The following is a 14345-nucleotide window of genomic DNA, read 5'->3' as shown; positions in this document are numbered from 1 at the left end:
AGTGTCACGCAAAGGAGGGGTTTGGAAAAATTCATTGTTGAATGAATCATTTGGGAGTCGTTGAGCAAGTAAGGTAAAAATAAAAAAAAATAAAATGCATATTGACATTGCACGCATGTTATTAGCGACTCAAAAAAAAAACAAAACATGAAATTTTCATAACCCATAAAAGGGGTACTTTAAAACTCCTCTAGAAGCTAAGTAAAACTGTGTGTCATAACTTTTAACAGACAAAAATATATGGAATTAAATTAAATTAAATTATTTTGATTAATTGTAACAAGCTACGCAATATGACGTTCAGTTTCACAGTTTAGAAAGATGCTTCTGGGGGAGGTGGAGGGCTTCAAAAGAAACTCAAATAGACACAGCAGGACAAGTTTACAGTAAAAACTAAGCTAGATTATTTAAATGCTCAACAAGCAATCTCTTTATTTGCCAATGAGCTTGTGCAATGTAATAAATGATGTGATTGCCAGCATATTGCATGTATAGGGGCTATTAGCCTGTGCTGTCTAGAGTTTTGTGACTGAATTGGATACATGCACAATGTATGGCAATATCCTCTGACCTCCAGGTCCAGGTGACAATGCAGGTTGATGAGAGTACTCCAGTTTTTCACGTCTCCCTGGAACGAGGCTTTGGCCAGCAGCATGGGCACAGTGCGATGGCCCACCCCGGCCTCCAGCGTCAGGCAAATTGAGTGGATGTTCATTTTGAGAGACTCTCCATGAGGAATGAGTGGAATGACAGACTGGGTGACTTTCTCTTCTTCCTCCTCCAGGAACCAGAGCTTTAGGTCTCTCAGGTTGCGACGTTCCCATAGATCCTGTGGCACAGGACTCTCCAGCTCCTCAGGCGTCTCGGCTGCAGGGCTCAATGCTGACTGGATGGTGATAACCGTGTTTATAATGATAGGAGACACCTTTGGGAACAGGAAAAAAAAAAAAATTAAAAAAAAAAAAAAAAAAAAAAGCATCTTCCAAGCATAAATTAGATATTTTTCATAAAAATAAGAAAGCTTAGCATTGTTTATGTTCATCAGACAAGTGCGCACATGATGAAATCCAATAATGCTAATTAATGTTAATTATGTTCAAGGGTACTCTGCAAATTGGAACTTGTCAGTAACTCTGGTAGAAGAATTGTTGAATAAATTATGTTATTATTATTTTATTTGCACACAGAAAGCAAACTCGTAGCTTCGTCAAATTACAATTGAACCCGGTTGATCGTGGTAATATCCGTGATATCTATGAAGGGTCAGAGGGCTCTCAGATTCAATCAAAAATACAATGCCTGTCCAAAAAAAGTCACCACCTGGATTTAACCAAGCAAACAGGTGATCTGAGATTGCTTCAGTTAGTCAGGTCCAAAGAATAAAGTCAGCCGACTACCTGAATAAACTGAATGACCACATGACATTCTGTTATGGCATTTTCAAGTCGACAATGCCAGGATTCAATGGTGTGGTTCAGGGAGGATGAGACAAGCCCTTTGAGAATATATGTGATGTGAGATAAAACTTTGCACAGTGGTCAGACTCTCCCATCATCAAATCGCATCATATTGGCATGGTTTTATGGATTTTGAACAACATGAAGGCGAGTAATTAATGACAGAATTTTGACTAAGATTTCAAACTATGAAATAATGACAGTTTCACATGTTCAGCCTCACCTTGAGCGTGAGGGAGCTGATGGACAGCTCGATGGTCTGAGGCTGGGAAGGTGACTGGCTGCTCTGGAAGAACACCTGACAGGGTTGGAGCACCGTCGTCACGTTGTGCTCCCGCTTCTCTCGCAGGAGGGGACATGCCACCACCTTCAGGTCCGAAATGGCAGCAGTCATCGACTGACCGCTGGGCTCGTTCTTCATCACCAGCTCACACTGAGTGGTCATAACCAGAGCCGGAGCTTCAGCGCGTGTGAGGTCGGCCACAAAAACGATCTCCGGATTCTTCACCACGATGTTCATCTCACTTTTGGCTACCACTGGCACAGCAGGAACCGCTAGCAAAAGAAAGACCCAACTGATTCAACACTGATAGACTTTTCTATCAATCGAATTAGAAAACGTTGCTTTTATCAAGTGTTGTTAATAAAGAATGCATCAAGCTAGAACATGTTTTTTCTTTCGTTCAGTTGAAATATTCAGACAACAAAATGATCAAAACTTTACAAAAATTACATTTTGATGCTTATCTCCCCCCCAGCTCAATGCATCGTCACGAGATGCATTTGGATCTGTCTACGCTTATTTTTTTCTCTCTCAAAGATTGTGTGCCCATTTACTTGTATTATATGACTGACAGACTGTAATGGTTTGAGTTAAATATCTTTGTTTGTGTTCTACTGAAGAAACAAAGTCAGCTATATGCTGGATGCCCTGGGGGCAAGTAGATAAACATCAAATTAAAATGTTTGGGTGAACTATGCCTTTAAGTGTAATATCGCTATCTTAAAGAAGAGCGTTTTTTATCAAGGTGGTACTGAAGTGCAGTCACTAACCAGGGTCTTTAGATGAACTGGTGGGTTTGTTATTTTTAGGGGGACCAGAGAAGCCATCTGCCATAGCTTTAAGAAAGATATCAGCCACGGTGAGCAGGAACTCCATACTGGCGCACAGATAAATGTCCTGAACCAGGGTGTCCAGCACGGTGCCGTCCCGGCCTTGTCGGTAACTCACGTCTACCATCACATTACCTTCTCTGCCCTGACGCATCGCCATCATCCTAGAGCAGAAATCAATCAGGGAATACAGTTAGCGAGATTGATTTAGCGACTGAAAGAACAACTTTATTTAACATAAGGCTGCAACTAACAATTTTTAAAAATCGATTAAATCAATTAAACAGCTGGTTCTTTCTTTGATTAATTTTAATGATTACGCAAGCATATATTTTGTGCAAAAAAAGGTTTAAAATATAAATGTCACAATGAGTGAAATGATTGATGATGATTTTTTTTAGTTTATAGATTAGTTGTTAATGCAATGTATTGTAGAAGAAAATTACTCTAATGTAAATTGTACAGGGCAGGAAGGACATTTTTACACATAAAATTTAACACAAACTGATCTGTGTGAGTTTTACCTGGATGTGATCATTTTCACCCTCTGCCTCTTGTCATCCAGCAGACAGTTTGTAAGTTTGAGGGAGGCTTTCATGGAGCTGTCAGAGAACATGTGCACAGCGGTGGAGATGGTGCCCAACGTGAACTCTGCCAACTTTAAACTCTCATCACGGGAGTCTAATAACTGGATCTGTACAAACATACAAACAGTACAATCATATTTAAACCTGGTTTCACATGTATTTGTTACGCTCTCATCTACAATGAACCGAGTATGTTTTGTCACCTCGTTGTTTGGGCTGTACAGGACCACTGTCATGGAGTCAAACTTGAAGTCCAGTTTCAGAGTGTTCTTTAGTTTGCCTGTTTTCTGGCCCTCCACCACTGCTGAGGTCACAACAGTGTTCCCTACAACACAATAAAAAAATATATATACTGTTATGCCAAAAAAAAAAAAAAAAAAAAAACACGTTATGATTATGAATTTTTTAAGACATCCAAATCCCAAATTAGGAAATTAGTTTATATTAATAAAGACATGAGTAATTTTGTGCTAAATATTATAAAAAAAGCTTTAAATTAAAATGATTTAAAATCATTAACAATTACTGTATATATTTCAGAGAGTGATGCTATCTTTGTAAATCAAAAGGCAAAATAAAAAAACTTTACATTATAAAGATTTTTTTAATGTACACACACACACACACACACATACATATATATTTACATACACTAAGATAGATAGATAGATAGATAGATGCACACAAAGACACATATCTCATGATAATGAGCAAACAACGTTTTGAAGGCAAAGTCATTAAATTGAATTATTAAATTATGCTATGCTTGAAAGCATGCTTAATGCATTAATAATAAATAAAAGTTAACAAACTATTTGTGTGCAGTTTATACCTCCAGAACTCTGAGAGTCCTTGGTAGAAATCGTGTCTCCTTTGTCAGAGCTGGATGGAGCTGGAGGAGCCTCAGAAGTCTCAGACAGATTCTCACTTAGAGTCTTCAGCACTATAGTTAGATCCTCCTGACTCAAGATAAGCTGCAAAAAAACCGCACATTAATGTTAGCTGCAATATCATACCTACAAGCTAAAGACATAGAAACGAACACAAATATGCACTTACACTCATGGGTTTGAGGTGTGCATTGATCTGGATGTCAGGTATGCTGTGATACCAGGTGGCAGAAAGATTTCGTTTGATTGACAGGTCCATGTTGACTGGTTTAAGTAACTGAATCTCACTCTTAAACTGTCCATCTGTGTATGTGGTCCTGGCAAAATAAAGAAATATCATAAACCTCATTTATCAAACCACTGAAATATAATTTTAAATCACTGAAAAATTTACATGAATTAATTTGTGGATCACTTCAAACAAGTAAATTGATCTGAAAACGCTGAACTAACCTGTACATTTTAAGATCACTCAGTCCCACAACCATGATGTCTATGACAGGCGGGATCTTGGTGTGTGTTGGAGAGGAGACGATTTCAAAGTGGTTCTTTACAGTCACTAAACCCAGATCTGCCACAATGACGTTGTGGGAAACGGAGGACTGTGGGAGGAAGACGACTGGAGCTTTGATGTCTACATCCAGGGAGATACGTGTGCTTCTCTCGGCCAGCTCCAAAACTCCCGTGGCTGCTTTCTCTGCTGCCTGGGCTGTCACCTCTGCCAATGCATTTTTAGCTTCCTGGAAATTATTAATAAATGCCTGAGGAGCAAAAAATAAAGAGAGATCAGTAAATCAACAGACAAATATAAGCTAAAATAAACGCAAAGGCTAATAAAACTCAAAAAGGAAGTCACATGATCGTCCAATTAATTACAGAGCAAACAATACACACTGAAAAAGAGGTGAAATTAAATATTTAACAAATAAAAACCCCTACACAGCAATTTGTTTCATTAAGAAACTGTAGACGACCCCCAAGGTTCGGTTCTAGGCCCTCTCCTCTTTTTAAAAACATATAGTATTTGTAGGTGCAACAAAAAAAATTACAATAACTATTATTGCTATTTTTTGTTCTTTTTATAGGAAAAAGGGTAGATGCAGTGGTAACTGTGAAATGAACACTTACCAGGATTGAGCACACAAACTTGTTGAGGAAAATGACCTGGATGCAGCCCACAGTCAGAGTTACACTGGTGTCCACAATGTGCATGTCTGTGTAGGCGTCGCCCTCCGTTGCATCCACGTGGTTCACCATGCGGAAATCAAAGACCTCCTTATCCGCAATCGACACTGCCTACATACGGTCATCATCCCATCATTAGTCTTAATCAATTCCTTCACACATTCTCACCTTTTAAATGCATGATACAAAACTAAACACATTTAAAAAAGTACGTTTTTAGCCCAGTAAGTTGGTACTAATGTTGCAGCATTTTTTACATGAACATAAGTTTTTTAATCATTGTCAAAAAAACAAACAGTTTTTATAGAATTGTATAATCGAATCAAATATGAAATAGGTGGTTGTTTGTTTCGATCTATTCTATTCTAACACTATAAAACACTTCAAGCAGAATAACATAAAAATGTTTGATTTATGATCTATGATTTATTAATCCTTGAAAAGTACAGCACTTTCTACCTTTTTATATAGTGCCTCTTTGTCACAATCCAGAATGACAATGTTCTTCAGGTTAGCCAGAATCTCTACAGACTTCTTCTTCATTTGAACTTCAGAAACCAACCCTGGCATAAAAGAGAACACGCAGTGCTGTAACGTATCCTAACTTTACTGTATTCATGTACATTTACAGAAACGTGCCTTACCCTCTATGCTGATCTCAGAGATCCTGGCCTTCTCTCCTCTTATGAAGACCTTCAGACAGCTGAGGTCTGCTCGGATGTGCAGATTCACCACATCCTCAAACTTTGATTTCTTAGACGCTGAAAAACAACAGTTATAAGAGACGCAAATTATACCATGATAAATCAAACGATAAGCCGCACAAAATTCTTACAAGATTTCTTGGCAACAGCAGAATCCTCTATTTTTGCCTCCTCCTCTTCCTCCTCTTCCTCCTTGGGTAGGACGGGCTGCTCCTCCTGTGCCTCTTTCTTCAGTTGCGGGAGGAGGTTATTCAGGAAATTAATGGAGTTGAGGAGTGCCTCCGTGTGCAGATGGACATCCAGCGAGGAGAAATTCACCTGGTGCAGAGAAGCGCATTTTAACAATAGCGTCAATCTTTTGCGACTTTCAGGGTGCGGTTTAAGCTCTGTGATGTGTTTGGAGGAATTCTGAGCTCTGATTTGTGAAGAAGCTTACCTTGATTAGTTGCTCTGTATTTTTATACATCGTTTTAAAATCGGGTGCATTTTTGTCCGCCTGAAAAAGAATAAAGTATGATTAGAATTGTATAGAATTACGTTGATATTGCGTTTTTATAGTATTTTTTTTGTTTCGTTTTTGAATGATTATAATAGTATAATACGCCTATATAGTTTTGTTTTAATGTTAGCTAAATGAAAATAAGAAATGTTGCCTTGGCAACTAGATGAAATAAAATATTTTTACATTTTTGAATGTTTAAATTTGACTTAATTAAATGTTTACTTTAAGCAATGAGATAATAAATTATAGAATGAATAGATATTAATGCTTTCCAGATCTGTGCTGTCAAAGCTTGACTGAGAGCAGAACTATACAGAAGATGAGTCATCATCATGAGTCACAAAATTAGCTCTAATTTTGTGTTAATGTTTGGCTTATTAAAGCTAAAATTATAAAATGGCCTTCGCAAAGGCGGTCTCCCACTAGGCTTTTAACACCCACCAGCTGAGACCCAGCCAAAACCAAGAAAGCTCTGCCAGAGAGATCTGCTTGGATGCTTCACAACATACAGAATCATGAAACATATTCATGAAGCACTTATACATAGAAGGAGAACGCCTAATTTACCTTGACATACTCCAAAGTAAGCAGATCTTCCTCAGTATTATCCAGAGTGGTGATCAGGTGAACTTTCTTGTCCTCAGAATCTTCACGAAATACACAAACAGAAACCGTTTAACAGTATCCGTAATATCCTAATATAATCTGCCTCGAGACATTTTTTTATTATTATTATTATCATCAGTATTAAACATTGTTGTGCTCTGCTTCGTATTCTGTGGAAACCAAGATACTTCTTTTTCGGGACCCTTCATGAATAAAAAGTTCGAAACAACAGATTCGAAATTGAAATCTTTTGCAACATAGTAATTGTCTTTACTGTCTTTTGATGAATTTAATGCATCCTTGCACTTACCCAAGTACTCTGAACACTCAAGGCAGATCTCTCGCAGGAAGGTGTACGACGACATATCGAAGGTACGAAGCTTGAGCTCTGTCCCTAATCCGTCGATGAACAGGTGCAGCACGCTCACTTCCTGTCTGCCTGACAAACGACACAGCTGAACGGATAGCTAGAGGAGAACAAGGGACAGAAAAACGTCACTTCAACTAAAGAAGCCTTGAAAGGTTAAGATAAAATAACCCCTACAGTATATACACCTTACTTATAAAAAGAAAAGCGTAGGTTGAAACTCTAAATATAAAAAGAATAGTTCAAATACAATAAACAAGGGCGTAATCAGACCTTGTTGATCTCGAATCTCAAGAGGAACTCGGTCATGTTCTTCTTGGGGTCTTTGAGCACCATGGACTGGCGCTTATCAGAACCCTGCAGAGAGTCGGACGAGGCCTCGAAGAACGGCAGATCCTCGATCGGTGAACTAGGGGCATCGAAGAACAGCTCCTCCTCTGAACAAATCAAAGGAACGATACTTGATTTATACAGTAGACCTTTATATTTTATCACTCGTACTGCTTGAAGATGCGTCTGACCTGAGCCATATATGATGGATGCGCGCAGGTCATCTATGGCTGGTCTTCGAGGGGTGAGCTGAGGTGTTGTTCCTCGTTTAGAGGCCTAACGGAAAAAAAAAAAAAAAAAAAATCACAGTGGCAAGAAAAAAACGCAAGCAAAACAGAAATATGTTCAAATAAATCAGATCTAAATATAGTCTAATTGCTTGTGAATTCATTTGGGACATTTTATTGATAAACGATCAAATAAGTAAAAGGAAATATTTATTATACATATTTATTTATATATAATTTAATTATATTATTTACAAAAAAAAATTTGTGAGAATACTGAAATTGTTCAAATAAATGCCTACAGAAATCAGGGGAATTTTTTTTTAATTAGCTTTAATATTATTTGATAATTGTGCTAATTCAAAACATAATTAATAAACATTAATTTATATATTAATAAATTCAATTAATTTAACAATAACAAATAATATATTATAAATAATACATATTACATGTTATAAGTCACAATGACTGCAGATTAAAGTTTTAGTTCCTGATTGCAACATTTCATTCTACTGACAGCCTTGTTGTTTATTGCATAATATATAATTTTATTTAAGCAATATAACTTAATCGCAATAATCCGTACCCATCATTTGCTGCATTAAATTTTAATATTTACATGCTGAACATTTAAGAACCAAAAGGTCAGTTTGTCAAGTGACAATAACAATGACAATCCTGTCTATATTTGTCTAGGAAGACACACCCATAAGCACTCTTATAATTACCTTGGGTGTAACTTGTGCCGCTCTGATCTGGGACGCCGGGCGACTCTCAGGAAGTGGAATGCTGCTGAGCAATGCCAGGACACCACGCACTTTATCATCAGAGATACGCAGAGACAGCAGAGGGAGCTCACCGTAAATCTTAAACCTGAACACAAAAACATTAGATACGAATAACGCGTGACGGGGCACACCAGACAGGGGACACGCCGCTTACTTGGGCATCCGTGAGTCCGTCACCACCATGGCTCTGCTGAAGACCACCTTCAGGTCCACAGGCTCCAGGATGTGGAAAGCAGACTGTCTCAGCGGACGAGCCCGCTTCCAGTCGCCACCTGACGGCACACACAGCACGCGTAAAACCCTGTAAGGTCCATGTTACGTCAAGCATCGTGTAGATCAAGCCTGCGCACCTGCTTTAGTGTAGAGGAACTGCAGACTGCTGAGCTGGACATCGAAGCTGTCGTAAGCTCGAGACATGATGTCCTCTATAGTGCTGCTCCCCGCAGAGAGCTGAGGCAGGTCGGCTCTGCTCTTACTGGACATCTACACACAACAAGCACACGCTTTCAGCCGATTAAACATTCTCATTAGTAATTTTTAGAACCATGTATTTTCATGTACGAAGCGTTTATTTTGCACAAAAAATAGGTATGTACTTAAAGCGATATTATAAAGAAAGCTAAATTTAATAATGGTTTACAGAACTATAGGAAGATGTACTCTCCTCTTATTAAAAGCCATTGCAGAATAGATGTTGTTAATGATTGCGTCAAAAACAAGCACACAAGTTAACTCTGACAGTACTAAAAATACATTTTTATTATTTTTTTTGTGGATGGGTTTAAATCGCCCCAAGTTTGAAAAGCTGTTTTTTTGCCAACTGTGAGCACGAAGCTTTGCCGGTTTGCTGGATTTTTTTTCTTCTTCTCTTAATCTTGATTTCAAAACAAGCCTAATTGGGGAAGCAATCCCCAAGAAACAAGGAGTTCACACTTCTTTCAAACTTTCTGACTGCTGCTTGGCTTGATATAAAATGACATGAAGCGCTTCAGTGAAACCTAGCTTATTAAAACTGCCGTGTCCATTTGTGCTAATCTCATCCAAAATAAACGTCTTTCTTTACATGATACATGCATGCAATGTTTATTTATGATGTGTACAGAAATACAGTGTATATTTAACTGTGACTGTGACAGGTTTTTACCTGGAAATGACCCAAATCTAAAATGGCAAGGTTGTGTTTGGGGTCATAAAAGCCATTTTCCGGTACAATGACATATGAAGCCATGAGGTTTATCTTTAGATCCAGAACCTTCTGAGTCTCAATGATGTACATCAGCCCTGTGTATGACGAACAAGTTACAAGTTACTTAGTACAAGTTTTTTGGGCTGATCCACGCTGTAAAGGAAAGCACGTAAGTGTAAATGCGCGCACACACACACACACCTGTGGAGGTCTTGTCTCTGAACTGCTCCAGCTTCATGAGGGTGGCGTTGGTCAGTTCATCCAGCTGCAGATCTTTCGGAGGCATGAAGAAAGCCGACATACTGTTCACCGTCATCTACAAAACAGACAAAACAACACTTTGTATGCACTATCCATTACCCATTCCCAGCAGGGCTTCTCTAACGGGGTTTGTTTTGGAACTGCAGAGGGCTTGTGATTAATTATTCATATCACAAAAACGTAAAGAAAAACTAAATAAAATGAGCGGCCTGCTCATTAGCTGCTCCACGCAAACAACATCTCTGCAACTGCTGTAAGTTTAAGTCACTTATAGCATGCATTTGTGAACGCAACGTGGGCCAAGTTTTCATTCCTAAACCTGTAATCAACTACCTTTAAAGAGACTTCAATAGACTTTTTCTGCATTTTCCCCCTAAACTAAAACCATGGGAATTTAACATTTAAAAGAGAATAATTTTACATAAATTTGAGTGTAAACATTATTACAAATTATTATAGCTGTGAAATGTATACATATTTTCTGTTGTTTGTTTGTTTTTAATTAAGCTAATATTAATAAAGTAATTTATAAAATAACTTTAATTTTTCAATATTTCTAATATTCTACTGGCATCAGATTGTGACAGATTAAATATAACTGCTGCTGAACTATGTAGGAAAAAAAAAAAATAAGATTAAGTGTTTATCAATGTGTTTAAATCTGAAAGCGCACTGTGTTTAAAGTTATTGTGTCTCAAAAGAAAAAGTTGACTGAATCATTGAAACGAGTCACTTTTAAAACGAATCCCAAGCCGTTTCACGCTGACATCAAGGTGAAACATTAGCATATTCCTCACCCACATGTTAATATTTTCATCTTAATTTGAATGAAAATGCAAATTCATTCTGTCACTAGATGCTGCTTAAGGAGCGTTGAAAGCTCACAAACACTGCTTTAAATCAAATCAAGATAAGCGTCATGCAAAGGAGGGGTTTGGAAAAATGAATCATTAAACGAATTGTTTGGCAACAAATAAGGTCAAAATAAATGAGTATTATAAAGAAAATTAGTCTTTTTTTTGACCTTGCATGCATCTTATCCTGTTGCTTGGGATCCCAAAAACAAAATATGAACCTTTCGTAACCCATAATAGGGGCGCTTTAATTCAATCTCAAGAAAATATTACATGCAAAAGGGGTTTGAAAGCGTTTGTCAAAGAGACATGCTCCCTCACACTCACAGCATCATAGATGATCTCCAGCGGCTGGGACTCAATGCGGAGTTTCTGGTCCGCGCTCGCATCCAGTGGGTTGGTCTCAAACATGAGGTTCAGTAGTGTATCTTTCATCATGTCCTTCATCCCCTCCACATGACGTGGAGACAGCAGGATGGGGGCAGACTTGCCTCGCGGGAGACCAGTCACTTCAAACGATGACAGCAGAGCAGAGATCCTGACAAGTAAAGCATTACGTCACACAACGGCATGCTCTGGGTTACAGGAACTCAAAAAGGAAGTGTATGTGGCAAGTGATTCTAGAGCCGAAACATTTGGTTAAAAGCCAAAGGTGCAACTTGAGAAAGTTACAGCAAAGTTTTCTCCAGCGCAGTGTCTTGCCCCATGAACTTTCATTGTGAGCGCATTACTGTAAATGAGCTTGGTGCTCGTTTCACAATTAAGGAACAAAATCTAAGCATTTATCAACAGGAGGTGTGAAACTAAGTTGCATCGAGCATAGACAACTCCTTTAGGTTGAATAAATAAAAGTGGCTGAGATGAGTGGACTTGAGAAGGGAACACAGTACTTTATTGCCTGGGCCGCAGGTCTTTGAGTCAGCATGGCTTTCAGATCAATGATGGACAGTTTGATTATCTCCGCCTGCTCTCGGCTTTCTTTGATTGACAGAGACAGGCGATTAAGCTGGAAATTTATCTTCATATTTTCAAACTGTAAAAACAAAAATGCAAGTCAGAGGTGTGATGCTTCCCGTGAAACTAGGTTGTGTAGTTTCATATATATCTATATCTATATCTATATATATATAGATATATATATAATAATTTATACATCATTTTGTTTTTTAAATTCTCTTCTGCTCACCGAGCATTTATTTGATTCCAAATACAGCAAAAAGCAGTAATATTGTTAAATATTTTTATCATTTAAAATAACTGCTTTGTAAAGCTAAATGTTCTGCCTCATTACCCCAGTGTTCAGTCTCACATGATTTTTCTCACCATCAATATTTAAAACAGTTTTTTGATGAGTAGAAAGGTCCAAAGATCAGCATTTATCTGAAAAAAGCTTTTGTAACATTGTGAACTATACCATTCAAAAGCTTGGAGTCAAGAAATGATGCTCATGTTACTATTTTTGCCGTATTTTGGATCAAATAAATGCAGGTTTGGTAGTGCTTATGTTATGATTGTTTGTCACTAACATTTTTTGGCAGATTCGGATTGACGGCCGTCTCACTGTATCCAATAGCAGCGTACAGTTTGGCTTTCTCCGCCGGGGTCATCAGCTCATCAAAGCCTGAGAGATACGAACCGACGAGCGGAAATTACTATCAGAAAATATCCACATGCATCCCTCTGTAGGAATAAAGAGATACAGGGGGCAGACAAACCTCCCGCTTTGACATCTTTGGTTTGTGAGCTGCTTTCTCCAGACCAGCCCCACATCCAGCCGAACCAGCCCTGTGACTGCTCTTCCTCCACCTTCACCCCAGGACGGTATATCCTGAGCCCCGCCTTCGAGGCCTACAACACCAGAGACAGCTCAAACCAAGATACTCTGCTAGTTGAGCCAGCGGATTGCATTTTCACTGATACGAGCTATAGGTCATTTAAAATGTGCCAGATGTGACTGTGTGAGAAAATAGTAATGTGTTGTCACATCACCTCCATCTCAGCTTGCTGTCTCGCCATTGTGATGTTGAAAATATCCAGGGTTCTTTCAGTCTCCTAAAGGATGCATATAAATCAAAAGGTTAAAAGGTCACAAAAATGACAACACTCCTATTTGGTTTCTCACACATAAAATACGTTAAATAAGGTGTTAGAAACAGATCTGTTGTGATCAGAACAGAACTCCACTGTTAGGCATACCAAAGTTATGGAAAGTTTTAAAAAGTATGTTGCAATTTGTTTTAATTATGTAAAGTAACGCATTATGCATCGGTCAGCAGAGGCTCCGTCTCAAAAGAAAATCATTTAAATAGTCTTAATGCAACTCTTGCCAGTTCACAAAGAAAGATCGTTGTGACTACAGTCGACCAATTACAAAACAAAACATAAAAAACTTAAACACAGCCGTATTTGCCAGTTCAGTGACTGAAAGCAAAAAAGCTAAACACCATTATATTTGACAGTTTACAAAGACAATTCATAGTCACCATACTTAACTACTAACCACAAAAAAGGCCATTAAAAAAAATAAACACGTAAAAAACAAAAGATAGGTTTCTCAATTCATGGTACAAAACATCTACAAGTTCACAAAGATTACGGCTGTCAAACGAAACAAACAAAACAAAACACTCAAATACTTTAATAATTTTTTAATATTTAAAAAATATTTTAATATTTTAAGGTTACAAAGACATGGTTTATGGTCACCATGGTTAACTTAAAATAAATAAAAATAATAGCAATAAAAAAATAAAGAAAAACACACAGACACACGTTACTCTGCACCCCATAAACAATTAAACCTTTGAAAAAAGTCTGGTCAACCAACCCCTTAAAAAAGCTATTAAACTAAAACAAAAAAAAAAAAAAACCCCTGTGTGACCTGTCTTTACTGAGCATGCTCAGTGCTCACCCACCTCAAGCTCCTTTAGCAGACTCTCTGCAGGCTTCTTACTGGTGATTTTGTTCTTATAGATCTCTCTGTACTTTTTCACATGTTGCCGATGGCGACGTATGTGTTGCCACGACCACATGTGAAGGCGGGGCTTGACGTTGACCTCTAAAACGCCTGTGATCACATATCGCCACCTGCGATAACCACAAAAAAGTAAGTACAGAGCCTCGTCAAATTAATTCAAGACCACAATCTCCAAACGCGCTCACCACTGATGCGCATTAGTGTGAACTGCCACGCCTGGCCGATACTTCCTGTATGGGAGGTTACGGGTCATCATATCCACTGACCCCAAGAGCTCCAGAATGCTGACGTACTAGAAAACAACAAAA

General features: G+C 38.2%; 1 protein-coding gene across 6 annotated transcripts in view; it reads right to left on the bottom strand.

Moving 5' to 3' along the window:
• vps13a (vacuolar protein sorting 13 homolog A) overlaps positions 1 to 14345 on the bottom strand; it is a 40513-nt gene that overhangs the window by 19269 nt on the left and 6899 nt on the right. For all 6 annotated transcript variants that reach the window (XM_043246082.1, XM_043246083.1, XM_043246086.1 and 3 more), the window contains 29 exons: positions 14223 to 14329; positions 13976 to 14147; positions 13050 to 13112; positions 12776 to 12908; positions 12587 to 12681; positions 11951 to 12093; positions 11388 to 11598; positions 10147 to 10261; positions 9904 to 10040; positions 9110 to 9242; positions 8914 to 9031; positions 8700 to 8844; positions 7933 to 8017; positions 7685 to 7848; positions 7355 to 7511; positions 7006 to 7085; positions 6373 to 6432; positions 6068 to 6254; positions 5877 to 5993; positions 5692 to 5795; positions 5176 to 5343; positions 4501 to 4808; positions 4217 to 4364; positions 3990 to 4131; positions 3361 to 3482; positions 3095 to 3264; positions 2511 to 2734; positions 1681 to 2012; positions 572 to 925 (listed from right to left, as the gene is read on the bottom strand). In XM_043246082.1, coding sequence (XP_043102017.1) covers positions 572 to 925; positions 1681 to 2012; positions 2511 to 2734; positions 3095 to 3264; positions 3361 to 3482; positions 3990 to 4131; positions 4217 to 4364; positions 4501 to 4808; positions 5176 to 5343; positions 5692 to 5795; positions 5877 to 5993; positions 6068 to 6254; positions 6373 to 6432; positions 7006 to 7085; positions 7355 to 7511; positions 7685 to 7848; positions 7933 to 8017; positions 8700 to 8844; positions 8914 to 9031; positions 9110 to 9242; positions 9904 to 10040; positions 10147 to 10261; positions 11388 to 11598; positions 11951 to 12093; positions 12587 to 12681; positions 12776 to 12908; positions 13050 to 13112; positions 13976 to 14147; positions 14223 to 14329 — 4494 coding nt within the window. The remainder of the gene's footprint in view (positions 1 to 571; positions 926 to 1680; positions 2013 to 2510; positions 2735 to 3094; positions 3265 to 3360; positions 3483 to 3989; positions 4132 to 4216; positions 4365 to 4500; positions 4809 to 5175; positions 5344 to 5691; positions 5796 to 5876; positions 5994 to 6067; positions 6255 to 6372; positions 6433 to 7005; positions 7086 to 7354; positions 7512 to 7684; positions 7849 to 7932; positions 8018 to 8699; positions 8845 to 8913; positions 9032 to 9109; positions 9243 to 9903; positions 10041 to 10146; positions 10262 to 11387; positions 11599 to 11950; positions 12094 to 12586; positions 12682 to 12775; positions 12909 to 13049; positions 13113 to 13975; positions 14148 to 14222; positions 14330 to 14345) is intronic.

The sequence above is a fragment of the Puntigrus tetrazona genome, chromosome 8 (assembly GCF_018831695.1).
Source record: "Puntigrus tetrazona isolate hp1 chromosome 8, ASM1883169v1, whole genome shotgun sequence".
In the NCBI taxonomy this organism is placed as follows: domain Eukaryota; kingdom Metazoa; phylum Chordata; class Actinopteri; order Cypriniformes; family Cyprinidae; genus Puntigrus; species Puntigrus tetrazona.
Note: the sequence above shows the minus strand (reverse complement) of the source record. Positions and strands in the feature narration are given on the sequence as shown.